Source organism: Sylvia atricapilla, chromosome 11 (genome assembly GCF_009819655.1).
Source record: "Sylvia atricapilla isolate bSylAtr1 chromosome 11, bSylAtr1.pri, whole genome shotgun sequence".
NCBI lineage: Eukaryota > Metazoa > Chordata > Aves > Passeriformes > Sylviidae > Sylvia > Sylvia atricapilla.
This window is the reverse complement of record NC_089150.1, coordinates 10139927-10167642: the sequence shown is the minus strand read 5'-3', so window position 1 is coordinate 10167642 and position 27716 is coordinate 10139927. Positions and strand designations below refer to the sequence as shown.

Genomic DNA, 27716 nt, shown 5'->3' with positions numbered 1-27716 from the left:
TACTTAATTTTAATGTATTTTTGCCTGTTCTCAAATACATTCCTAGCGAAAGGTAGCTGGGTGAGATGCAACAAATATTTTAATAAATCAAATATATGTATGAGGAGATGGGGAATATACTGTTACCATTAGCAAAGAATCTATGGAGCAGTAATAAAAAAGTGCAGGTCAAGTTCTGGGAGTCTTGGTGCTGTGTGTTCAGGCACAATTTCAACTAACTCCCACTCAAGTAAACAGTTCAGGAGATTCAAGGTGAGGAAATAGGCAGAGCAGGTCCTTATTCCCCATCATGATTCATGGTAAAGTCATGACCATATTCTTCCATCACCGTTCTGTTAAACCTGAGACAACACAGTCCAAATTTACATTTTGTAAAGCAAAAACCCAGGGAAAAAAATATTTGTATTGGTAGTCATTGCGTTTGGTCTATACAAGAAACCACCAAAGGAGTAATTGTGTCCTTGGGGATCAGGAGCAGTAGAGCTTTAGGCTGAGGTGTTTATGTTTTGCCTTCCAAGTCACATGTGAGACATTAATGTTGTTTGATACTTGTGAAATTAGCTCAAAGACATACAAATTCAGGATACAATTCTCAACTGATTTATGCCAGCATAGTTTTGTTGATTCCAGTAGCATTGCTGTTGCTTTATTGTGTAAATTATGTCAAAAGTCAGGCCTCCTTTTTCAGGAATCAGCCCTGCTGACCTTCAACCCCACTGCACTTCTGCTGTAGCTCTGAGTCTCTACGTGGACAAAATCTGAGTTAGCCACTTCCGTCTTTCTGCTTTTGCTAATGAATAGCACTGGCTTCAGTGTCCTTTTGTCAAATGTATGCAGGTGTTAAATAGACCTTCACTCTACATGTTTCTTACCCCCATGAAATCATCGGGGTATGGTGGAAAGCTCCATTAGCACCCCTGAAGCCATGTTTTCTTGATTGTACTCACAAGTCATGGTGCAGCCTGGGCTCATTTGGGGCATCGTGATTACAGGAGAAGAACTTTCTTGTAATTGCACACAGTTTCTTATGCCATTACTCAGTCCCTGTTTTAGACCATCTTTGATGTTTTCTTCATGATAAAAACTGGATTTCTAGTCTAGTGTTCATGGGCAGACTCAGTCAAAGAGAGAAGCTTTGTTACATTTTATGTCTCTTTTATAAGAGAAAGTGCCCTCTTTCCAGCCCAGAAGAGTATTTGATACCCTACAGAGAGCTGGCTCTGTGTCTCTCTAGATTGCCTTCCCTTGCAAGAGAAGAGAGCATTTTCTGTTGCATGTGCTTCAAGGTTTGCTCATTCATGGGGAGCTGGCACACAGAAAGCTTGATTTTTGCCAGGTACTGAGTGCCTTCTGCAAGGTATTGAGTGCCCTCCTATCCTTTGCAGCCAAAAAGGAGTTGATTGCTCTTGGCATCAGTCAAATCTGGACCCAGAAGACCACAGGTAGTATTTACCAATTATTTATGTGCTTTTGCATGCCAAAGTTTGTCTGAATTGATTTTCATTGCATACAAGAGATTTGAGGCGTTAATGACACTTGCCTGCCACTAAAACCTTTTTTTCTTTTATAGAAATACAATAATAAGCATGACACTTATTGCATTGCCATGGGGAAATTAAAACCCCTCAAAATTAACTAGAGTCCAAGTAACTATTAGCTCTTCAGAGCTAATGTGTGAGTTATATATCCTGAATGAGCACCATATGCCAGTTCATTGTGGCACAGTGAGTCACAGGACACATTGTGGAAAGCAATAATTGCTTGGCATGCACTGAAGCACTCAGTAGGCTTTTTGTTTGGTTTTCTTAAAGGAATATGTTTTGCTCTGACAATAAAAGGGGTATTGTCTGATACGCTGCCACCAGGGACTGTTGCTTATTTTGTAGTTAACCTGGAGCTTACCCATTCGTCACTCACCACCCAACCCCTCAGTATCTTTTGCTTTCCAACTGCTTGTATTGTATGTGTGCAGTACCAGAAGAGTGAAGAGTGAGCCTTCCATTTGGGATCAGCTTGTCCTTCTGTATTAATCCTCCTTACCCTTTTCATCTTCTTTCTTCGACCAAGAGAGACATTCAGAATATTTATATGGAATAAATGTTCATTCTGAGCAGAGTGAAGCAGTGGGATAAGTTGCACAGGGTCTCCACTCTTGGCCAGAGCTTGACCAGATAAGGTCATTAGCAAGCCAGTCTGGATTTGATATTGGCCCTTCTCTGAGCAGGAGGCTGGGCTATGTGACCTCCAGAAATCCCTTCTAACCTGAATTACTTTATGGTTCTGTTTAATACCTACTTCCTGTACTGATTCAGCCATAGTGCTGTGCATGTCATTAACTGTCACTATCACTCTCATTCATACCTGCATAGAACAGGAGTGACCTCCTGAAGGTCAGTGAGGTGACAGAGGTTTTACTTATGTGGGAACAATATCAAGATGTAAATGGTGACCTCAGGTGAGATTACCAGGTGAAAATTTGGCATCTCTGAAATTATTTCGAATTTGTAACAGGATTTCACTTGAGTTCTCTTTAAATCTTCAGTAAGTTCCAACCGAAGTTATCAACTGAAGAGTTTAAAGCACGATTATAGCAGGACCATAAGTATTTAAGAGTAAATATCACCTTTTTTTTTTTTCCTTTTCAGTGCCAAGTCTCATTCTCTCTCCTGGAAGAGAGCTTTGGGGTATTTAGGATTTAGTGAGTCACCAACTGCCCTTGCTGGGCCGTTACGTGCTGGTTTCCTCATGCGGCCGTAACCACGTGAGGGAGTTAATGCTGCACAGAGCATCTGCTCCTTAGCTCAAGGCCCTCCCAGCCCTGCAGCTGTCTGCCAGAAAGCTGGGACGTGCACAGGGGCATCTGTGAGCTCCATCGGGTAGCAAATTTTCATGGTCGGCCCATATGTTAGCCAAAAAAATACCCTTTGTCAGAACGATGTTATTTTAGTTGTGCTGAGAGAAAGCAAGATTGCACTCGGATTCACCATATCAGCCTAGGGGATTTTTGACAATGATGTAGCTATTCTAGGGAAAAAAAACCCTTCAAAATCTCCCTTGGTGGGAAAAAGAAACGGGTATATTTCGTAGGGTTTTTCTTTAAAGTTTGACAAGATAAGGTACTTTTTCTCCATCTCTCTGCTTTATCAACACGAAGTATATTGCTTATGCGAACACCTAATGCCCCATCAGCTTATATCAAAAGTAAGGTTTACAAAGGGGCTACCACAGTGGATTGAAGAAAGACTAAATATGAGCAACCAAAAGCTTTTGTTGTCATCTTTTATACAAGGCGGGATTCTAAAATCAAGATTTAACAGGGTAGACTTGCTTTCATTGCTGCCCTCCCTTTTCTGTAACCACAGAAATACTCTCACCTGATACAGATCCTGCTTAAATGAGGCAGAGTAGTGCTCTTTCAAATGTGAAAGGGGTTTTGTGCCAGGTAGAGGGAATATAGTAATGGAAGATGCTGTTGCTCAGTAGGGCTGAAGTTCCTTTCTCCTCTGCTCTTTGTGCAGTACACAAACAATAGGTTACAAGTCAAATTTCATGGGCAGCTAGGATCCAAATGTGGAACTTCAAGCAGTACATCTGACTTTGAATCACCTGGGTGATTTCTCCTTCTGTAAAGCTATCACACATTCATATAGCTCTTGTACAGGTCACCTCCAAAAATTCAGACAAGTCAACCAAAGGAAGTCTCTCACCTCCTACCATTAGTTTGCGTGCTAAGTGTTTTTGTTGCTATCTCAGCTGTTTGTCAGGTGCCTATTGTTTATAGTGGAACTGCAAACAAGTTCCCTGTCCTGTTCACCCTGTCCATTATTAACTTTTCCATAAGAAAAACAAGTAGTGAAAAATAATTATAGTCATGATGAAGACAGCTTTAGGTACTAAAGTTAATGTGCCATATTGGTATCCTGTTTGTGTGTTTGCAAAGATGACGTTGCACTAAGAAAAATCCTCAGCTGGTTGCAGAAGTTCAGCTTATAGTAATCAGGCCAGGACTATAAAAGCAACCTGCAATGAAACCATCAGCTAGCATTTGTTTGAAAAAGTAAGAAGAGATGGAGAAAAATACTCAGGCTGCTCACATATTGTTGTGCTGTATTTGGGGAAGCTTACCTGCAAAAGCCAACAGAAAAACAAGCAGATGAGTACCTGTAGCCTGTGGGATTGACCCTGGTATGAAGGTGGGACTGCAGATACTTGTGTCTTGTATTGGAGTCAGCCTTTGCTCTAATACAATTTCCTTCGGAGACAGCAATTCAAGAGTGAATTCTGTGGGGCTTTTGTCCAAGTAGTGTGTGGGCCCAGGGTTTTGTTCCTGCTTGGTGTGTGCTCTGCACTCTGCAGAACGTGGTATGCAGAAGTGGTTTATGTGTTAGTTTCCTTAGAAAAGTGGAGTATTTGTTCTGGTGTTGTTTGGTTTTCATATCTCTTGACATAAAAACGAGCACAGCTTTAGGTCTGTGAAAGCAAATGTCAGAGACCCATGGCAAAACTGAACTGAAAATACACCTCTGGTTGGGAATCAGTCTGAATGGTATTTAAAATGGTATTTAAAAGCATGGTGGTTTAGTGGTCAGTTCAAAGGTTCTATTTGCATCTCAGAACTTCAAAGCAAATGGGCAGTGATCAAATTAGTGATTTTTTTTGTTGTTGTTTTTAATTAAATAATGCCCACTGCAAGGCCTGTAGGATATAGTGGTATTCCTTCTCAAATGCCTTCCAGGAGCACAGCTAGTGGCTCTGGGCAGCCAGGGAAATTGAGAGGACAGGGCTGCAGCTGGAGACAGAGCCAAGGCTGTTCTGGGATTAAACAAAACGTGCCATTGTCCGGCTGTGCAAACCAGCACCTGGCACCAGCTGCAGGAGAGCAAATAAATATCATAGTGTCTACAGAGCTCCACTTCTTTGTGTGTGTGAAAGTCTGTGTTTCACCAACCTGTTTTGCAGAGTGTGTTCTCCCTGAGCTTGCTCATCAGCTTTGCCACTTCTTCTTTTTGCACGTCTCCTGCAGGCCCGCCTGCATTGCTGTGCTGTTTTAATGTTTCAATTTCATTTCCTGTGTGAAACTTCATACGCCTGAAGTTTTTGTTCCTTTTTTTTTTTTTTTTTTTTTTTTTTTTTCCTCTTGCTTGAAGGAAAGAAAACAACAACAGTAAATTAAACCTCAGGGTGCTTAGGAAATTTCTGTGGCTGAAGGTCTGAGCAGAGGTGCCCTGTCAGAGCACCCCAGTCACCTGAGTACCCTGGTTCATCAGCAAGGGGTTGACGCTCCACCTCTTAAAAGATTCCAGCTCATTTCTGTCACTGAGTCGTATTTTTGCTGATATTTACTGCCAGCATGGAGGAGAAGTCAAGGCTAAAATCAGAAGTAGCTCACTCTCACCATTAAGTTTTAGTGCTCATGGCCCAGCCCTCAGGGCTTTGTAACCTGCTCAGATTTTATAGCCCTGTAATGGGACTAACACTGCGGATCGTGTGCATGTAATAGCTGTTTTCCTGGTACAGGTTGGCTGGCTGCTTTCCACCTACGGTGCCGTGTTGCACAACTCTTCCTTCCATTAATGTATTCTAGAAAAAACAAAATCAGGTGTTGGGCAGATGGGGCACAGAAACAAAGAAGAAGAAAGGATTGGTCCCTTCCACTGATGGTGTGGGGATCTAGATTTCTGGGAAAAAGGTGCTGTGTGACATGTTTGTACAGCTGCCACAGGTGGGATAAAAATCTGTCCTCACTTATTGTTTAAGATGAATGGGTAGAGGCAGTAAAAGCACAACTCTGGCTTTGTGTGGAGGTGGCCCAGGCAGGTATGGCAACAGCTGATGAAAGCCATTGCTGGGTATAGAAGACTCTACTTGTTCTTCCAAAAATGTGTAGTCTTACACATCCATCTGTTTTTTACTTAGAAAACATAATGAAAAAGTACAATACTCCTCAATTGCGAGAAAGCCCTGAACATTAGCATTGGTAAACTCAGTTAATTTAAGGCTAAATTTAGAATTTGTGTGAAAGAAAAAACAGGTGTGGGTGAAATGATTTATCTCCAAGAAAAAATACTTTGAAATAATGAATTCATATGTTTTATTGCACATTTGCCTCACTACATGACTACTTTATCGTTTCTCTTCCCTGCACAGGGCAGTGCTTTATTATCGTAGCATGGAAATTGCTGTCTGACATTATCATGTGTTGCAAGTGCCTTGCAGAAGTGTCACATAGGATCAATGCACTATTAATCACATGCAAAAAAATTCAATAGGCACAGTGCACACTACTGACTGTTTGAGTTCATAAGCTTTGAGACCTTTAGGGGGTTTGCCTTTTTATATAGCAGGATGAAGGACATCCCTTAATTGATTTTGATGTGGTTTGTTTGTGGCAATAGAATTTACTTAATTGACACCAGGACTTGATAGAGAATTGCAATCCATTCAGATGCAGACCTTCAGAATTGAAAGCAAAATACAACAATGCTTGTTCCCTTGGTCTAAAGGTGTATAATTTCAGGGTACAAGGAGGCTGAAGAGTTGAGAATGTGTACAGCTTGTTGAATCTTCTTCAACCATGCCCATCTTGCTTGGAAAGCCATCAGCTTGCTACACCACATGGATAGATGCATTTTGTTAAGGGCCCTCTCATAAGGACAAAGGCCTCCAGAAGTGGTGTCACCCAGTAAAGTCATGGTTTTCTACTTTCACAGTGGGTCAGCTGGTAGAGCAGAGGGAGCAGGCAGGGGTGGCAGTGGGAAACTGGGGCTTCTTTCCAGCCTGTTGACAGTCAGGAGGCTGTGAGCTGGCACACCCAGAGGCATTAAACTGGGTCAGCAGTTGGCTTCACGTGAACAAACTCAAGAACTGGTTGTTCTCCTGCACAGAGTTACCAGCACAATGTGTGAAGGATGAGCAGTTGTTTTTCCCTCAGTTTCTCTGCCTCTGCCAACCCCCGGCTCCTTTGCCCTGGTTGTCTTTGCAAGGGCTTGCTTCTCTGAGGAGGGGACAGAGCAGGAGCACCATGGTTCTCCAGGCAGGACACTTGGTTTTGCACTAGGATACAGGAGACGCTGTGCCCACAGGGGACTTCAGTAGGACAGGGTCATAACCAGTGTGACTCAGTGTGCCAGACCTCTACTTCACTGCATCCATGCTCTTCCCTACTGACTGCCACAACTGCCCTGTGCCATCTCCCTGGGGAATGAGGCTTCATCCCTGAGGCTGGGGAACATCATCCTTGCTTCAGCCCCTGTTTAGGGTCAGGGTCATGTTTCATCTGAAATCCATTGGAATTTGTATGTATTCATTTTCCTCCTTTCCACCCCACACAACGGAAAAGGAGTTTTTCATTTCCTCCTGTACTGGGTTTAGTTGTAACTGCTTTGTTCTTTGACACAAATAAGTAGAACAAAATGAGCATCTAGAGTATTATGTGACTGCAGATTTTCTGCTGCTGAAATCTGAGCAAAGATGCAGAATTTTATAACCGCTCAGTGCTGTGACATGGTGCCTATTTGAGGCATTTGAAGAGCATGAATGGAAACAGCAGCAAGAAAAAAGGCATATGGGGAAAAAAGATACCTTTTGTCCAGACCATAACTGATGAAAAAGAAATTGCATTAAGCCCTGGGCTTTTCTTTCAGAGTAGGCTTTATGAAGAAGTTAATTTTCCTCCTAGAAAATTTTCAGTAGCAGATTTTCCAGTCAATCTTAGAAGACTAAAAAAAGCATCACAGTGAAAGAAAAGGAAATTATGAAGAAGTGAGAAGGAAGACGGAGAAAGCTGGGGCAAAAGCTGAGAAAGAAGAAAGGACAAATGGATTCTAGGGTTTAAATAATAGCCCAAACCCATGGAAAAGTATACGGAAAAAGAGGAGTCCATTTAAGACAGAACAGTGAGCTGTAGTTCAGGGAATTTTTAGAGGCACTTTTTAAGAGGAAGAGAAGCAGTATGTGTAGTAAAGGGAGTGGTATTGTTTTTCAGAAATCATAGGTATCTTGTTCAATGAAGCAGAATGAACTTGGATATGAATTAGGGACAATAAGTGAAGCCAGCTGCACCTTGGATACTGGTGGGGCCTTGAGGGCTGGGAGACGAAAAGGCTTTTTTTCCTTCAGGTCAGAAAAACTTGCACTAAAGCCATGAGTTTGATCAAGGGGCTGTTTATTTTAATCATGTATCGATTCGCTTAACCACACTGCCCTGGGAGGGAGAGAGAGCTGTCAACATTAAGAATTACAGCTTTCAAAGTTCCAAGTAATCCTAGGAAATGAGCCAAACATAATAAATGCAGTTTTATTTGGGACCTGATTCTACTACTGTTGAAATCAATAGCAGTTTTTCTGTTGCCCTCAATGAAAGTGGAAGCTGTTTATTTGAAGACCAGCTCTGATCCAGCAATCAGGGCATCTAATTTTGAAATATTCATTAATGTGAATGCAAAATAATAATACTTTTTTAAAAGAGCCAACCCACAAATAGATTGGCAGTTCTAGGAAAGCTGAGTTTTTAAAGGAATGTTGACTTCAATTTGCAGGATACAAAATAAGTGACAGAAAAATAAGAGAGATGGCAATGTCTAGAGAGGCAGTGATCTTAAACAAGGTTAGAAAAATTAATTATAATGTGGTAAACTGATGCCTTTCCAAAGTCATTGAGGCAGAAAAAGATGAGAGAACACTGAGAAGCTCAAGATATACAGTCTGCACAGGCTGAACTTAGTAGAGAAGGGTCCTTGAAAGCAGAAGTAATGATGATGCACATCATACTGCAAAAATAGTTCATAAAATCAGTGGTACAGCCATACAGTCATTTTTCAAGCAGCATTCCCATCAAGGTCAAAGACACTCTGAATGTGCACTTTGTGTCTAGTTTTCTAACAGAAAAAGAAGCTAGAAAAAAAACCACAATCAGTTACCATTCTGGTCAACAATTCAGTATGTTGAATCCTTAATCAAAGTTTATTTGCATTGGCCAAGAAATAAGTATCTACTTTGCTGTGGTTTCTGGTGTTCAAATGCAAGACAGGGCGTGCATTTTAGCATGTGTAAATATTTACAAACGCATATCTGTGGGTATAGACAGATTTTGATTTTCCCATTTCCATCAGCTTTCACTGTTTGAAAGATTTGGTTTTTAGTGACTATTAAATGAGGTGGCATCCACGATGGATTTGTCCTCAAGGCTCCTCCTGGAAGGTGTTGCTGTGCATTGGTTGCTTGTCTTCAGCTGTAAGAAGCTTGGAGCGGATCATTACTGTAATCCCAAAGCAAAAACTGAACAGAGTGTATTTTCAGATGTGTAATCCATGGGTTGTCTGTCAAAAAAAATCAGTGGTTCAGCAGTACTGGGAGTTGTGTCTGCTCTGACAACCAGCAGGTCCTGTCTTTGCTGGCAGCCTTCCATCGTGGGCATTGCTCACCGTCTGCCCTCTCTGTACAGCGCCTCCCCCTTCCTCTACCCCTCATTTTTTTGCGTGTTATGAGGGATTACATTTCAATACCAGTATTTTTTTAAAGGGTATGGGTTATCTGAGGTGGAGGCTCTACGTGTGAAGATCCGATAGCTGTAGCCCAGGGGATGGCCCAAGCTGAGCTGGCTGTGAAAGCACTCCTCTTACGGCTGGTCTCATGGTATTTTCACCTGTGCACCAAAGACTGATCAGTTATGGAGGGCAGCAAGAGAGCCTGGGTTACTGCAGGGTATTTCCCCTGAGGAAATGTGTGCAAGGGACAGACACGTGAGTCTCCCATGGAAAGGCCTCCTGGCTGCACCAGCGAGCAGATACTTGAGAAGTGCAAAATGCCCTTTGATCCCTTGTTTTGTTTTTCCATATTTTTCCAGCATCGATTTGATAATTGATTGCTCCATCCTCAGTTGATGAGGGTTTGTACCAGTGTGTGTGAGAGCAGTTCTGGGCCTGACCCAGTCTGGACTTTTTTCCCCTTGCCCTCAGATCAGGCTCTTGCAGTGTGACTGGGCTCAGCCTAGGGGCACACCATAAATAGCAAGCTTGACTGCTGCTTTTCATTTATCCATATTGAGTTCATTAGATGAAGCCAAAGCTTCTGGGGGCCATCTGAAGCTTCCTGGAGGGGGTACTCTCACAGTCAGATGTGGCTCCTGGAAGGCAGACGTGTGTCTCTGGGAGGCAGACATACGCCTCAGACTTGGATCACTCCTTTTGGACTATGTGGTTGTAAGAGCATTTTTTCACAATATATTTCCTTGGGGGAATCTGATGGACTTAGATCTCGGATACCATCCCCACTAAGTGATACAGTAAAAATAACCTATTATTCTCTGGTTCTGACCTGGGCGGTGACAACATATTGTTTCAGCATCTCTGTCAGACTATTTCCCTTAAGAGCCATTTTAGCCTCACCCAGTGGGACATAGCTAAAGGAAATGAAACTCCAACCCCATTAAGGAAAAAGACAATGCCTTTCACTAAACAAACTTACTTTTCTTGGCTTTTCTTCACCAGGGAGAATCGCCCGTACCCCCCACCCTTGCAGCCTTTGAATTACAGTTCCTGTAATTGGGAATGGCTGGGTGGACACCAATGGTTGGCAGCAAAGGGGGATAAATCCAACATCCCTTGAACGTGACATGGGCTGGGACCACAGTCCCAGGTGGCTGCTTAGTGAGAGTTCCTGTGGTACTGGTGGACTGTACGTGCCTGCCAGCCACAGCTGCTGGCCCTGCAGACACAATCGGGATTTTAGCAGGTCTATACACAGTGAAGCTGGGCTGTTACTAATTTTGGGCAAGCCTTGGATAGGTAGCGTGCCTCACTACTGGGAGCTGGTGACTTGCACCAAAGCTGTGGCAGCTCATTTCCTGCCACCCATACAGCGAAATGACCCCAAAAGCAAGCATGAACTTGAGGGTTCATGGCCTAAGGGAGAGATCACACTCCATCATCACACTCCACCTAAGGCAGAAGCAAAATTTATGCTTACTAATTAGGTTTTCAAGCACAGCCAATCATTTCGGGTATCCTGAGACAAATTAGAAATCCCTTTTTATAATGCAGTTTCACTCAGTTACAAAGAAAGAGTCTGGAAAGGCACCATTTCATATTTTGTGTGTAGGTAATTGGGAGAAACCACAGGATGATCACCTTGTCCCAGGGAGTGTCAGGGTTTACAGAATGCAATCAACTGGTCAGCCTTTCAAACTCTGGGTAGAACTGACTAACACCTGGGTCAAAGTAAATCCGCAGGCAAGAGGATTAGAGCTGGCAGAAAAATAAAGAACTCTGTGTCACAAGATAAAAGTAGATTGCAAAAAATTGCAATCCTGAAGTTTTTAATCTTCGAGGTGGCTAATGCTGCAGGTCCCCTTAGGTTTTTTTACATAAGGGGATCCTGTGTTCCCAGTGTTCTGTTTCGGGGTATTTCCAGTATCAGTCTCCATGGGGAGCAGTTAAGCTCCTATTTCAAACCTAATCCTGCAGGGGTCTATAAATCTATGTATCTCTGTGCCCTCTTAAGCAGGTTTATGGCTGTCCCACCAGTTCACCAAAAAACTGTGTGAAAAATAGGAGCATATCCTAAACACTAGGTGTGAGCCTCTTTCTTTTGCATGCTTTCTCCCTCTGTTGATGAGTGTTTCAATAACCCCTGTGAAGAACAGCTTCCATGAGACGATCCAAATGCCCTCCATTCCTCAGCCCAGAATAGCCTGTTGCCTGATGGTTATGACATGCTCCTGCAAGATGAAAGATAGGGATTCAAGCAGCACAAATAGCAAAAGAAAGCAAAAATGAGCTTTCTCCATACCTGGTATCTGTTTCAGTGAGAGCAGGAAACCAACCACCTCTTTGAAGAAAAGCAGTTGTGTCCACTTTTTTTTTTTCTTCCCTCAAGAGAGGACTCCATGGGTTTATGCAGGATGGAGCCAGTTCGGGGCTTGGTGTGAGATGCAGATGTCTCAGGGACGTTAAGCTCACCGTGAATCCCTTCTAGAGGCACCTCTATTAATCTCCATTCATGACACAACTCAAGTTAGCTACTGTGAATTAGGCCCCAAAAGCAACTAAGTGCCTCAAGGCTGTTACAGAGCCGGCCCTACAACTTTTCATTCCATTACTGCTTTGTCTCACACCATGTCTCTAACAGTGACCAACAGGAGATATTTTAGTGCAATATGTCCCGCCTTCATCCACCTGCAGAGGTGATGGTCCATCACCTTGTGATTCGCTTTCTTCTTCTGTGAGCTCTCTCTGCTGTTGATCAGGAGGTATTGCAGTGCTCGTGTCACCCCGTGCACTCACCAGTGGCCTTGTTTAAAAACCGGTAGAAAGTCATAATGATTAACACTGTGGAGATTAAAGTCCCTCCCTGATAGGCAGCTGCTGTCACAGTGCCTGCTTTGCGAAGGCCACCAATGTGCCAGTGGGGCGAGTGTGGAGCTGCTGTGCTTTGTGGCAGTGTTAGCTCTCCGTGGGTTCACTCAGCGTGGTGAATGGAAAGCATTACAGGTACAGTGGTGCATATCTATCTCAAAATCATGTTTAGATTAAAAACTTCCTGCAGAGCTAATGTCAGCTCAATCTTCGGGTCACTGCCACAAGCTCAGTCAGGTTAGAGATCAAAACCAGTACGCAGGTACGTGGGAGGCTGGCAGCTATCAAACAGGACAATCTGCAGCATGATTTTTTAATGGCTGCACTCATAATGACGTGTATAAGCAGCGAATGGTTGTGGTCTGGAATGAACTTGCTGGTTTGCCTGGTTCTGGTAAAAATTTCAGTATCAACACAGTGTGCAAAAATAACTGGTCAGATCCAGCTGAAGTCACTTGAGTTATGTGGGGAATGAATTGGCTGCATATGCCTGAGGTCTCAGTTAACATGAAAGCTACGAGTTACTCCTGAATTGTTTTCATTAGAAAATCTTGGGTAAAAAGGCACTTGTTAGAAAAATTCTTTCTGTTATTATTTTTGAAAGTCTGTGATTTTGATAATAAGTTTTATATATATATAAATTATAAATAATAAATCAGCTATGATTTAATATTACTCATGCCACTGACTTTTTAATTAACTAAAGAGCTATCATTCTCAGCAAACTGTTCCATTGCATAGGTGTGCATTTCACAATAATTGAATATAAAGGCTTCTTTTTGTCCCTTTATTGGTGTCAAGGGAAAACAGTGCAGTTATGAAAATGGAATAAACTGAAAAGATGCCTTCAGTTCCTGCAGGCTGATTAGAACAAATGACTTTCCATTGCAGTTTTTATGAATGTATAGTTTTCTGAAAGGTTTGTAGTACTTCAGGGAATGGAAATTGCAGGCAATAAATAATACAGGATCGCTCAGGTTATTGGGAAGTGGAAGAATGCGGTTTATCTAGAAAGGTGATATTTACTATTCTGTATTCCACATTTAGAAAGAACTAGACGCAGTGATTTGTGCTTTATTTTGGGTATGGAAGCAGCATTAGACACTTGCCCAGGAGCACCACGTGCAGGAGCCAGCACGAGGAGTGCTCCTGGGGCACCCCTTCCCTGCAGGCAGCAGGTCAGCAGCGAGCAGTGCCAGGGCTTCACAGTGCTCTGCACTGCTCTGGCTGTGGACAGGTGACCAGACAGTCATGGGGACTTTGTCTCTCGTGGTCAGTGAAGTCATCAGATGTATTTTCTTATCTCAGCTTCATAAACAGCACTATTTTGTATGGAATGGGTTTGACTGAACAGTTCTTGCAGTGTTAGAGAGCCCAGCTGGAAAAGACACTTTAACATATCCCTCTTTTTTTGTTCTCTTTTTTTGTGTGTGTGTGTGTAGAAAGCAGAAATATGGCAACGAAGGAAAAGCTTCAGTGCTTGAAAGACTTCCACAAGGACATCCTCAAACCTTCCCCTGGCAAGAGCCCGGGGACACGGCCTGAGGATGAGGCCGAGGGAAAGCCACCGCAGCGGGAGAAGTGGGCGAGCAAGATCGACTTCCTGCTGTCCGTGGCAGGTGGATTCATTGGTTTAGGCAACGTCTGGCGGTTCCCGTATCTCTGCTACAAAAACGGCGGAGGTGAGTTCTTATTCCGTGCTCAGGAATCAGCCCCTCTGCCCTGCGCTCACTGGTTTTCAGAGCCTTCACCCAGTTTTTAAGAGGACTGCTCATGCATCTGTTTTCTGCCTCCCTCACCAGTCTTCAGGAGAGATTGCTTCATTGCTGAAGTTTTCTATTAAAACTTTATTAGGGAAAAAAGTCCAGCAATTTGAAATGTTGTGCTACTGAACTGTTCCTGCTCTTTTACTTCTGCTATAACTGAGTCTGAGTTTTATCCAAAAGATATGCTGTTAATATAGACCAGTAGGATTTTAAACCAGGGGATTTCAGAATAAGAGCAGTCTGAGCCATATGAAAGTATTGTGTGCCTAACAATCTGCCATTGTTATTGGAGATGTTCACTTTAAAGAGGTAAAAAAATGCCCTTTCCTGCCTATACTCATCCTTTTTGCAGAAAAAATGAGAAAAAATACCCCAGAATAAGATTATTGCATAGTGATATTAAAGTATCAAACATCTTTGTTTATATGTGCCTGTTGCCACTTTTTTGATGACCTTGAAGTTCATTCATTTCATCTCATTATGTACTATTGTATTTTCTCAACAGGTGCATTTCTTATACCTTATTTCATTTTCCTGTTCGGGGGAGGTCTTCCCGTGTTTTTCCTGGAGGTGGTGCTAGGACAGTATACCTCTGAAGGTGGAATTACATGCTGGGAAAAGATCTGCCCTATTTTCACTGGTTAGTACATCTTGTTGTGCTTTACAGCTTAAAGGCCCCTTTGTAAACCATATGTAGCAGCACCATTCCCCCCATGTCCATTAACTCAGCTATTTGCCATAGTAATTAGAGGTATGATATTGGTTCCTGGAAAGCTAAAAGTCAGAGAGTCTGAAGGACAAAGTAAGGTATTGATTTTGATGCTATCAGCTTGTTAACTGGCAAAACTGCCAATAACGCAGAAGGAAATTGCATATTATGCCTTTTAAGGCAATTGCACGTTTTGTTTACTGATATCAGAGAAAGTGTTGTCTTGAAAGGTTAGATGGCATTAATGAAATCATCTTTTAAATGCTATTTTGGTCTGGAAATCAAAATCCTTCTCCATGTGCAAGCTTATCATTGGCATCATTTATCTGCTACTAATACAGTCAAAGCCTGGACAGCATTTTTTGGTGGGATTCAGGAACAGGGCTTTGGTCATAACTGAGCAGGTCCTGGCAAAGGTTAGTCTGACATTATTGAAGGGCCTTTGCCTGCTCAGTGCTCCCAGGAACAGTATGAAGGCTGCTCTGGAAGGTAACTAGAAGAAAAAATGAAAGATAGGTTAGAAAAATGACAGAGGATGCCTGTCTTGTGTGTAGATTGCCCTTTACAGCCGGACAGCACAAGCAGAGTCATTTGAAATAACTACACTAAACATGTGGCCCTGCTCAAATCCCATTTGGAAAGAGTGGGCGCTTCACACTGGCATGTCTCTAGCTCTGCCACTGTTGCTGTTCTAGGCATCTCTCTCTCCTGATGTCACCCCAAGCAGAAGTGGGGGTTTTCTCTGAGGCTCACCCTCCCACTTACTACTCAAAATGCTGCTGAAGCTGATGTAATTGTGCTGCTTTAGCTTAATTTTCTTCCTCCTCCTCCCACTTTTGTGAAAACTTTTTTTTTTTTTTTGAGGAGGAGGAGGAGGAGGAGAAAGAAGGAATGTTCCTTGTTTAAATAGCAATCTCCCCAGCATCCATAAAGAGAAAGTGTAGCAAATGTGACTAGCTGCATATGCTGAAAGAAATGCAGATGTACAGAATAAATCGCACTTACTTTGCTTGTTTCCATCTGACATGAAAATAATCTTTGGTGATAAAGACTCCTGCTGCAACAAGGTTTTAAACTGTAAAACATGATGCAGGTATCCCAAGTGCTGGAATATCCATCAGAGTGATGTTAAAGGGAGCCTCATAGTTTGTTGTAAGAGACAGCTCTAAATTTTCAAAGGAAGTATTTTTATTTTGCCTGTGGTTCATAACTGGCAAACTGTGTAAGCAGAGATTGATCCAGGTAACCGTAAGAGCCACAAATACCATGCTTCCTTTGCACAAGTGAAATTGAGGCAGAAACAACCACTTTCACATTGATTCCTTTTTAGCTCATTCAAGAAATCTTTTTCTTTTCCCACATAGGCTGAGCCCAGCCAGGTGCTGTCCAGCTGAGCTGCTGCCAGGAGAGTTGGGGGACAGTGTGGCAGGAATAAGGTTGCCCACATAAGATACCTAAGGAGTGAGATGCTGCAGCAAACAAGCAAAGCCTGATTCCTTGACTTCCCTCTACTAAAAATTAAAATAGCTGGGTTAGTGTTAAATTGGGTAGATTTCTGCAGTCCTAACCTCAGTGTCAGAAAACCATAGCCAGAAATTCAGCCCTGAGTGCCAGGGCTGGTAGCAGGTCTGAAGCAGGTCTGTCCTTTTGTGTGGTTGAGCTGAGTTCCCATCAGCAGTAGGGTAGGGCAGGATAGAAGCCCACAACGCAGTGGAAATGGCACCAGCCCCAGGAGATCACAAGGTGCAGCAGCTGTCACATCTGCACACTTTTCTTTTCTCTGCCCTTCTTTCCAGGAATTGGTTATGCTTCCATAGTGATTGTGTCCCTTCTGAACGTGTACTACATCGTGATCCTGGCCTGGGGACTCTACTACCTGTTCCAGTCGTTCCAGAGCGTCCTGCCATGGGCACACTGCCACCAGAAGTGGAACACACCGACCTGTGTGGAAGACACTCTCAGGAAGAACAAAACGCTTTGGATATCGCTGAATGCCACTAACTTCACCTCTCCTGTCACAGAGTTTTGGGAGTAAGTATCCCCTCTTCATGGCGACTTCAGGAAGGTTTTGGTGGCAGTCCTGAGATTTTATGGAAGCACGGTGGGGAGTGTGAGACAGGAAAAGAAAATTGCTCTGGGTGTCAGTTTTTTGATCAGTGTTTGCTACTGGTTCTCACCTATCTTGAGACAGACTGGTGAGTCTGGGCGTGGTGGAGGCAGGTGATAGATGTGTAGGTGTATTTATCCTAGACCATACAGGAGCTTTAAAAGCCCAGTACAGCTGCTTCTTCAGAAGAAAGCTTGTTTCCTTCTTGGCTGGATTCTCTGAGTGCAACAGGAGAACACAAACAAGTCACTGCAGATGCCCTGATAGCAGGGATTTACAGTGGTAACAGTGACAAAGCATCACCTTTGTGGTTGCCTCTTCCCCAGCTGTTAGCATTTGCAATACACTTTGTGAAGCTGTAACACATCTCTCTTCAGTCTGACAACAATGTAAGGCTATTACCTCAGTAATAAATCTGATAGAGGTAGCGAGCACTGTCCTGTGTTCTAGGTTTCTCAGGTCATCTCTGTTACAACGTATTTCTCTGCAGTCTCTGAGGAGACTGTTTTGCCAGATGCCTGAATTCCATCAGTCATAAGCTTCTTATTCTCATTTCTCTGTTATTTTTCAAGTTTTAAATCATATTGCATAACATGATCTCTGAACAGGCATGACCTCAAAACTCTGTGTGTTTATGTAAGTGTCAAAACAGCAGCAGAGGAAGACACCTGTAGGGAAATTTAAATCCAAAGTATCTTCAAATAGTTAATTAATAATTTCTTTGCATGCTTGCTTGCTCAGATAGTCACTTATGGGTAGAATCAGTTTCTGTTCCAGCTTGCTTTTTCAGCCTGTTTAAAGTGCAGTTTCATCTCTGATCAACTTGTACCTACTTCTCTGTTTTTAAAAATAAGAATCAGCCAAAGTCCCAGCAGGAATCGTATTCATGCTGAAGATGTTTGGCATGCATTAGGTTTAGAAAAAAAATAGTCTTAGGAACTGTGCTAAAATTTGTAACACGAGAGCCAAAATATAAAGGGACAGATTGAGTCTTGGATTGGTAGTTTGACAAAAGGCTCTGGTGGCTGCTGTGAGAGAGACAGGGTGCAGGCTCTGAGAGCAGCATTTTCACCGCAAGCTCTGCTTTTCCATATTGAGGGCAGCTGCTTCCTCAGGTGACTTCCTCCCTGGTAAATATGGAGGAAGTTGGAAAACTATTGTTAAATGGTACCTTTGGATATCTGGGGGGAACTGAGAGGCAAGTTGCAGTAGAAGAGGAAGCAGCTCTCACTCTTTTGGACTCTCCTGCAATGACTTGGGACTGAAGGCCTTGAATTAAAATGAGTGGCTGGTTTGGTTGTGTGTTCTAAAGTCTTCTCAAGGCCTCCTAAGGAAGCAGAGGTCCACAGTGCTGCCCCTGAAATAGTTGCTTCCCCAGACTCCCAAATCACTGTTCATCACTGCTTCTGTGCAGTAATTTTGCTGACAGTCCTCTTGTACCTGGGACAGCTGTGAGCTTGGCAGCTCCTGATGTGGCCACAGGCTTGTCCTGCTGCTCTGGAAGCTCCTACTCCTGCACTGCACAGATTTGTGGGCCAATTCTCTCCCTGGGGGCTCCAGGCAGCATGTTCACTTTGGGAGACTGAAGACACTGCAACAGAAAAGAAAAGGGCTGGGATTGTAAAAGCGTGAGGGCTCCAGCACATTGGGGAACAGCAGAGCTCTCTGTGGGTAACAACACAGCAGGTGTGTGACAAAGAGTGTTATGGCAAGGAAGCCATGGGTAAGGGGCATGGTGTCCCCATGGGAGCACTTTAGGGATGGAGCTTTTAGTTAACATCCCTCTAAGGGAGACCAAGTCAGAAGACTCCTCTGCAAGCTGAGCCAAATCCTCCTATAGATGGAGTCAGGCTGGAGGAGCCTGAGGCTGGACAACAAATCCTTTATCCTCAGACACTTTGCTGTGCTCAGCTGTGCCCTCACTGTGTCTGTAGCAGAGTCAGAGCAAAGGTTGCTCAGCAATGAATGCTTCTGGAGTAGCTCTCCCTGCTCTTTGCAGCCACTTGTGTCCTCAACAGTTTTAGACACCATAAGCTGAACTCTTCCCTGGAGTCTTGCTAAGGAGGAGTTTGGCTTTGTAATCCCACTAGGACAGACATACTGCCCATAATTCACTGTTTCATCATGGGCAAAACTGCCCTTAACAGAGCAAGCTGCCTTCAGGAGTCATGACACTTAAAGAAGTATTAAAAACAGCTGCTGTCTCTGCATAAATAACTATTGATGTCTGAAAGTAAGAGCAGAGATCACACAGCACTGCTGTAATTAAAGTAGCATAGCTTTCACATGGTGCAAGCACTGAATATCCTTTTTTTTTTTTATTTCCCAGCCATGCTACTACTCTTTACAATTCTAAAATTTAAAATAGTTTTAAGAACTTTCAGGTACCATGCTGCCATAGACAATACTGGCTGCCAGCCAGCCAGCTACTGACATTGAAAGGACAGGTAAATAATTGGTCTTTAACTGAAGATATCCATCTGCTTTGTGGCACTATTAATTTCAGTTTAATTCAGAGGTTTGTGAGTATTTGGTTTCTGAAACCCAATGCCATTTTTATTGTGGGACATTTATATAGTGTCCTCATCAGTCCTGCTTTGTAAACCTAGTGCTGCCCAGGTATAATTGACTGTGTAGATGCATTAACCTCTTCATGCTGAACTTCTCAGACTGGCTGGATGTATATTGCAGCCTGGCATTTCAGTTCATTTGAATTAATGTTTTGTGCAAATCACATGCTTGCTTGAGCAGCAATAAAAGGGGGTTAAGAAAATCAGGCTTTATATCAGGAGACTTACCTCTTGGTATCACATGCTTCAGGTCTTATTTCTGAAGATTTTAATTTGAAGTTCAAAACCTTAAAAGCTTACACACATATTAATACATAAGGGATAAGTGCAATAGGGTAATTGTGGTTGAACAAAACCTCTGATTGTCTGGTGCTGGCCAAGTGTTTATAAATATTTGGTAATCAGCAGACTTTATTCGTCCAAATCCCAAGAAAGACCATCACATGCTAATGGCATGTAATCCTAAAGGGAGCAACACAAAAAAACTAAACAAAATCTAGAGCAGCTGTCTCTGCCTTTAAGAGCAAACTTCAGAGTTTTTAAAATTGTTTTATATTCTCCTTTTAATATTCTTCTGTATAATGTCTTCAGTGTTAATTATTCTTGTCCGTCCAACATGAAAGCCTGCTTCACCTTTCCTGTTTTGAAAGGTCCTGTCTGCATTCACTTGATTAATGAGCTGGAATATCCCCCAAGGATTGCATAACTCTCTTCATTTTATTTTTGTTTATGTTGTAGAGCCAGTTACAGCTCCTGTTACATTTCCATATTGCACACACTAGAACATATTAGTGTTCAAGGGTCAAGAACTCCTGTTTACAACAAACTCAGCTCCAGCCTGTTGTCCCATTGATTATATATGAGTGATAGTTAATGACAGCATCAGACTATAAATCTGAATGAGTAACAGCTCCGTGTGTGAGTGGTGTGAAGGTAGCTGAGTGGGCTTGGCTGAATCTCAGTAGCATGGGGGTTATGTAACAAAATTGAAGAGTTATCAACGCAGCCTAGCTCATGCTCCTTCCTGAACTTGAATTTACAAGGTCATAAATCCAGATCGAGTGCTTCTGCAAAAATATGCAGGGCTAGAAGGCATTAAACAATTGTAATGCTGAAGCTCCCCTGGTAATTCTGAGGAAGTTTTCCTTGAGGAAGTCAGTCTTTGTGAGATGGGATAAACAAGAAAAGCATAGAAAAGCAAGATATCTGGCTCTCAGTATCCACTGGGGTGTCCTCCAGAAAATCTTGAAAGAGTTGCTAGGGCAAACTCTAGGAGAGATGGCCAGTTGCTTTAGTTCCACAGTAAAAAGCAAATAAATCTTAGCTGAATGCATTAATGAAGCTCCCTATTCCAAAAGGCATTTGCAGTTAATTATTCACAGTTTCCCAAGTGCCAACTCTATAGATTGCCTTTTTAATATGAACTTCCCCTTTGACTGGAAAATTGCCATTTATTTTTTAAAAAGGCACAGAAGGTTGCAGCTGAACTTTGTTATCTTATAAATGTATTTTCTTCGTTTATATATGCACAGCAGGTTTTTCCTTTGTTTCTTTTAGGCTCAGGTGAAGCAGGACTGCAACTTTATGCCAAATATTCATTACTGAGGGGTTTCTCATAGCTATTGAATAGTTGTGCTGATTAGGGCAGATTTACCCTGTCTGGTGCCATTAGTCCTTTTCCATACAAAATACACACACGTTCAGAGAGAATAAAGCATTTGGTGTGAGAACACGGTCACACAGGTAATCCAAGTGAGTTTGGCAAACAGAGACGAAAAAACAGATGGGCGAGGGTTTGAGTCTATTAAACTGGTCAATCCAGGGCTTTTTCCAAAAACTAATTGCAGATTTTCCATCAGTGACTTCATTCACTATTATTTCCATGGTAGTAGCAAAAAAAAAAAAAAAAAAAAAAAAAAAAAAAAAAAAAAAAAAAAAATCATTATTTCAGGGGGAAACCAAACCACCATGGTCTGTCTTGTACTGGATCCCCACACAAAGCTGTGCATGCCACATACATGGGCCTGACCCAGCACAGCACCCAGACTGCTCTGGGCTCTGCTCTCCATGACTCTGGTGAATAAAAGTCCCTGACTTTTATAGCTGTGGGAAAGTAAAATTTAGCTAAGAATTATTAAAAAATTGTTAGGTAGCAAATTCACTTTTGTAGTCTTGAGGCAAGGCATTTCTGTGGTAATTGAAGTAAAAACTTTTTCCTTGATTACAAAAACCTTGCAGAAACTCTTCAGAGTTTACTGGGTTTGTTTGCAGAGGAGTTTTAGGTCAGTGAACAGTAAGAAACAGTTTGTTCTTTTACATATTTGACAAATGAAGTGTTGAGAATGACAAGGCCTGCACAGTGTGACAGGACAGTGTATGTTGCATGAAATTATTTGAAAAATAGTCTAAATTAAGTATTTAATGGTAAGCCATGGAAATTTTGAAAAGAGAGAAGCCTTATTGAGTATTTCCCCTCTGGATCAGAGTCTTTTAATGGTCAGATGTTGGTCCCTTAAAACGCAGCTCAGGAATTACTTTTCATTTATTAACCTAAGTAAGGGAATAAGGTTTCCCAAAAAATCTGGTGTTAGCTAAATGAGATCCCAGTGTTGGGGGTGCTTGAGACCAAGCAGCAGCACCTGGACAGTGTTTGTTTGGGGGGCCCCAAGGAGAGAACAGATAATGGTTCCAGCCTTCACCCTGCAAAGCTGCATGGCCTGACACTTCCCTGCACTGCTTTTTCCCTTTCCTCCTCATGCCAGACTTGCTAGTGAACTGAAAAGGAGCAGAAACATGTGGATAGAGATCAGCTGCAAGTGTCCATGATGGGCACATGGTGTGTACTGCTGCCTGGCAGCTTCACTGGGGCAAGCTGGTCTTCTATTTTCAAGAAAGCAAATACTTTTTTATCTCCTATTGGGGTGATCATAGGCTGCTAAAAAGAGCTTAAATTTTTTTAAATGTTGTGCAGTATATTGAATTAAGGAGTCCCACAGACAAAAGGGAGATGTAGGGTTGCAAAGTACAGCTTTGGTCACATAAGCCACTGACTTAGAAAGTGTTTTGAGAGCAGAGATCTGTCAGTGCATCAGCTGCCCTGCACACCATCGTGCATTCTCAGCCATCAAAACAAGAGTCTGTATCAACTGAGCTCCTCCATCTCTCTCTTGTTTTTTTCCTTTCAAATATTCAGGCGCAACGTGCTGAGCTTGTCCTCAGGAATTGAAGATATTGGTATCATCAAGTGGGATCTAGCACTGTGTCTCCTCCTTGTCTGGGTGATATGTTTCTTCTGCATTTGGAAAGGAGTCAAATCCACTGGGAAGGTAAGTACTCTTTTACCCATTCTATAATCATTGCAGTTGGAGATGTTAGGAATACTGAGTAATGCTGTTCTTGAAGATATTCACCATTTCCTGGAAAAACTGTATTTTTCCATTGAGTAAGAGAAGAATTCATATTCAGCTGACTTTTGAAGGTCATTACCAATGTCCAAAATGCCTGTGAGTCAAGTAGCCATTACTGGAAGGCCATCAAAAAGCAGATAGAAGCACAGATTGAGCCCCACTTTGTCTCTCAGAGGACGAATATCCCACTGATATCATGAGTGCAGAAGGTCTCAGGCTTGTGATGGGTGGTGCTTTGCACTGTGTTTCTGTGTTCTCACTCCAGTCAAGTTCATTCCAGTGCAGCAGGATGGATGTTCCCGTATCTGTGGTAGGGCTGTTGTGGATGCACAGCATTTCTGAAATGCCACTCCCTTAGGGAAGAGCTCTGTGTAGACACACAGGAATAAACTTAGGTGCTCATTCAGGAGCATTGTCACTAACAAAGATCCTGCTTATCTTGCGGGTTTGGTCCTGTCACATGCTCTTCAGAGTCATGTTTTCCCATAAAAGATAACAGTTGCGTCACTCTTGAACATCCTGCTCCATTGCAAGTCTTGGTCAGTCACTTGGTGTGAAGCATAGAATGCTATTCCCCCTTGGATTCAGCAGTGGTTTTATACCTATTTTCGTAAGTTTTGAAGCCATTGTGTTTGTGTAATTCTTAGCTTTCAAACTTGTAGCTTGAGGCTTCAGATAAGTCTGACAGAAGAGGAGGGACCTCAAGGTACTAAGTTCCCCACATTTCTTGTCAACTAGGTGGAAGGAAGTGACCCCATTAGTGCCCTTCCTAAGAAAAAGGCCACAGTGTGAACTCCTCTTTTATAAGTCCCCAGAAAAGTCAGGGGGAGAAATTCCAAGTGCCTCAGCTGCAGAGAGACCGTCATTTAGCAGTTTTAGCTTGCTGCGCACTGCAGAATCTATCAGGAGACAAAACTTTGTAGGAAGCCAGACCTCATGAGTTCCACTGTTAACTAAACCACTTGCTTTACTTGCTTTCTGTGATTTTTATCAATGAGCCTCATTAAAAAGCTGGTGCCTTACCCTGGATTCCTGCCACCTTTCCCCCAAAGAACAGCTTCCATCCCTCTAAAGCACGCATTGGCAAAAATGTTGGTTTCTCTATTCCCTCTTACTGATGTAACTCAGTGAGGAGATTGTACAAGTTTTATAGTAAAGGTGGATTCAGTAAATCTCCTGCAGCAGCAGGGTGGAAGTGAACATTTCTGCAGCACCTTTGGCAACCCTGGTGTCTGCTCAGTAAAGGCACCGGTAGCACAGAGAGACATTCCAAGCTCCCTGTGGTACTATTTCCAACCCCCATGAAGATAAAAGGTTGAAAACAGGCCTGTTAAAATGAGTTATCTAAAAATCTGTGTTCTCTGCAAATGCTGCAGGATGGTCTCATGTCTAAAACAGGGCAGTTGGTAGGAATCCTCTCGCTGCTCTCTGCGGCGTCGGAGCTCGTGCGGGTGTGCAGCCAAAGACCAACAAAACCACTGGACAGTCTCCGGTTGACTCCATTAGCTTTGGGGTCAAACAAAAGTAAACTGTAAACTCTAATGGAGGACTTGAATTATTTGAGAAATCTAGTTTACTTTAGTAGAGGGTTGTTTATAGCACTTTCCTGCTTTCCAGTGCATTAATGGCTCCTTGGAGGGCAGGGTGGGGGTGGGGGGGAGATGTAGTTTTAAAAACTTTTAGCAAAGCATTGGACAAATAAGTATGAAATCATGATGAAAAATATTAGTTATGCTTAAGCTTTAGGTAATGTGCTTGTTCTTAGAAATTCCTGCAGCATTGTGAGAGAATCTCTACCTGCAGTGCAAAGACCTCTCTGTGAGTTTTTGTTCATTCGGCTCCTGCAAATATATCAAAGCTTTTTTTCCAAGAAAACTTTTATTTTTTTATACTCCTGGCTTATTTTAAAAAATAAGAAGGTGCAGATATCTCCCTTTTTTCCTGGTTTTGGTGAAACTAGGCTAATGTGCCATACATGTTATTTGTGAAAAATATACAAAAAATTCAAAGAGAGAATTGAAAAGGGCATGTATGAAAGAATTTCCTTTCATTCTATGGAATCAACCCAGCTCTGTAAATTATTATGGCAATGCAGGCTTTGAGTTCTCCTCGTTATTCTCAGAAGACACACTTATGAAGAAAAATGGAGCTTCCTGGGAACCTTGCAGTAGTTAACCAAATTCTGGAAAACAAAAATACATTTTAACTCATGGCAGCAAACTGTCATTACCTGGGGGAATCATCTGACCTCAAGAAAAATGCCCTTTCTTGGACAGTAGTGACCATAGCACAGCAGCTATATAAAAAATGAGAGAAAACACTGATGAGCAAAGAAAGAAAAATGTTAGAGGTCAAAAAGTGTGGGTCTAAAGATAGAACTGTGCAAATGCAAGCTCAATTAACCCTCGTGCTGGAGATGAAAGCAAAGGGCTCTTTCATCAAATGAATGAGGAGATAACGAGAAGAGAAGAAGTAGGCTGTTATTCAAAGAGAGTGGGAATAGAGGTTAAAGATAATGAAGACATATTTTCAAACTGGATGAATAGAGCCTTAGTTTCCAGTAATGATGTTGCTGAATAGGCAGCAAGGGCAAGAATGAAGTTACAGGACTGTAAATTACCACTGTTGAGGCTGATGCCAACCTGAAGGGCTTGATGTGTTCAAGGAGATGGGAAGGAAGACACAGGAGCACAGACTAAATTACCTTCATCTCTGAATACAGTCCCTGGGGAAGCTGACTGTAGGAGCAGTGGTGGGGCTGCACACCAAGGTCAGAGGTAGCAGCAGAGCTTGCGAAACAGTTTGCAGTTTCTAAGTTTTAAAGTTCCAATAAAGAATGAGCTAGTAATATTTCAGGGGCCCTCAGTGAGGAAACCTTTTCACTTCCCTGGCAGAGGTGCACTTGTCATGTGAGGAGGACAAAGGCAAAGGCAGAATTTGAACAAAAGTCATGAATTGTGTAAAATCATGTCTGAATGATGTGACCAGTGACTGGGCTCTCTGGAGGCATTCATGCATTGCCTTCAGGCCTAAGGCAATAAGGTGTTAAAGACCATTAATCTAAAAGTAGACACAGAAACTCAGGTTGGACCCTTTTTAGGTATGAGGGGGCTTTGAATATCTACTGTTAGACCTCTCTTGGTTCTCTTGTGGAGCTTTGGCTGCCAGAGATTAAACATTCCTTTTTTCCTTTCTTATTTCCAGGTAGTGTACATCACTGCCACATTCCCATTCATCATGCTCCTTGTTCTACTCATCCGTGGCGTGACCCTGCCCGGAGCTGCAGAAGGCATCAAGTTTTATCTCTACCCTGATATCTCACGGTTAGCTGACCCACAGGTACAGAACCAGGAGTGGGGAGTGGGATGATTTCCTGTGCAGAGGGGGATGGTGGAGGGTGATAGTGCTGATGTAATGGCAATCAGGTTTTTTTCCACAGACTTTAGAGGTCCAAATATAGCATGAACTTTAATGCTGGGTTATATTTTCCACAGATCTGCTTGAGAAGGTCACTGTTAAATGTGTTAATGCATCTTTCCATGTGTATGTTTGTGTGTGTATGCGTGTGTATTTTTTTTTGTGTCAAAGGACTCTGAGGCTGTAGACTCTGTCCCGTTATACAATCTCAGCTTTCTTGTTGGTAAGGTAAGGGAGATGCATTTTGTTAATGAGGATAGTCTTTAGTTTCAAAGGAGAGACATGTGAGCTTCACAGATGGAACAAGCGACAACTGTGAGTACCAGTGTCACTTATCTCCCACTGCTCAATAGGAGGAGATTGGGAGAAAAGTGAATGGAATTATAGAAGAATGAAAAGCCATGCAAAGGTGGAGAAAATGCTTTCTGAGGCACAGGAGCTACTGTTTGCTCAGCCCTGGCTAGTGGGAGCCAGGCTTACTCTTTCTGTATAGATAGAAATTCTGGCTGTGCTCAGAGTTCAAGTATGGGACACTTGAGCAGATCAGCATTGTTCCAGCCAACAGTGTTCATGTAAGAAATGAAAAAAAAAAAAAATAGAATATTACCCCATGAAAAAAGAAAGGAAAACAAGGAACCTTTGAAAATAATAAAATGTTGGTCAGAGTGATAAAAAATAACATCTGTCTTTGCTATTTCTTTCTAATGAATATTTGGTTAAAATTAAACTCAATGGTCACTAAAGAACTAAAGTAGGAAAAGAGTAATTGAAAGAAATATCATGAAAATCTGGTTCAATGTCTAAGCTTGTCCTCTTTTACAAGACACCCTTTTTGCAGGAGACGTTACATTTTATGATATAATCTTCTTTTATGGGACCCTATCATTTTTATGATCTACTGTTAGTCCTAACCAGAGTTAGCAGATAATGTAGGAGAGGATCATGTGAGCTGGCCAGCTCCCACCCACGGTCTAGCAAAAGCATCACTCTGAGGAGACAGTAGTCAGCAAGGTGCTGGGAAGTGATGGTGGGAGGGAGGAGGTAATGGTCCTCAGTCTACATTCTCACTCACTCAAACTCCTTGGTGGTTTCCACTGGTGTTAGCAGACTTGAATTTGCAGAAAGAAGAGAACAGATGGGATTCAGAGGATGTGTTTTGATAGCTTGCTATGTATTTACTAGCCAAAAAGTTCATAGTGTATGGTTATTTCACTCTGTATGTGGTTTCTTTTAATGTAATCAGGACAAAGAATCATGAGACCAAGATCAGATATGTATCTTATAAAGTGCATTGTATTTTGCTTCTTTTCCCCTCATCTCTATGACTTTTTATCTCGCATTTGAACAGGTACAAAAACAACCAGAAAGCTAGAAAAATAAACAAACC

The 27716-nt window shown here is 42.4% G+C and overlaps 1 protein-coding gene across 12 annotated transcripts in view; it reads left to right on the top strand.

Moving 5' to 3' along the window:
• SLC6A6 (solute carrier family 6 member 6) overlaps nt 1-27716 on the top strand; it is a 57536-nt gene that overhangs the window by 10255 nt on the left and 19565 nt on the right. For 6 of the 12 annotated variants that reach the window (XM_066326640.1, XM_066326644.1, XM_066326642.1 and 3 more), the window contains 5 exons: nt 13796-14035; nt 14625-14759; nt 16625-16859; nt 22699-22831; nt 26117-26251. In XM_066326640.1, the coding sequence (XP_066182737.1) occupies nt 13796-14035; nt 14625-14759; nt 16625-16859; nt 22699-22831; nt 26117-26251 (878 nt within the window). Of the gene's footprint in view, nt 1-1385; nt 1443-12469; nt 12489-13795; nt 14036-14624; nt 14760-16624; nt 16860-22698; nt 22832-26116; nt 26252-27716 lie in introns of those variants that run through there. The other 6 variants (XM_066326638.1, XM_066326637.1, XM_066326646.1 and 3 more) reach the window with 2 other exon arrangements.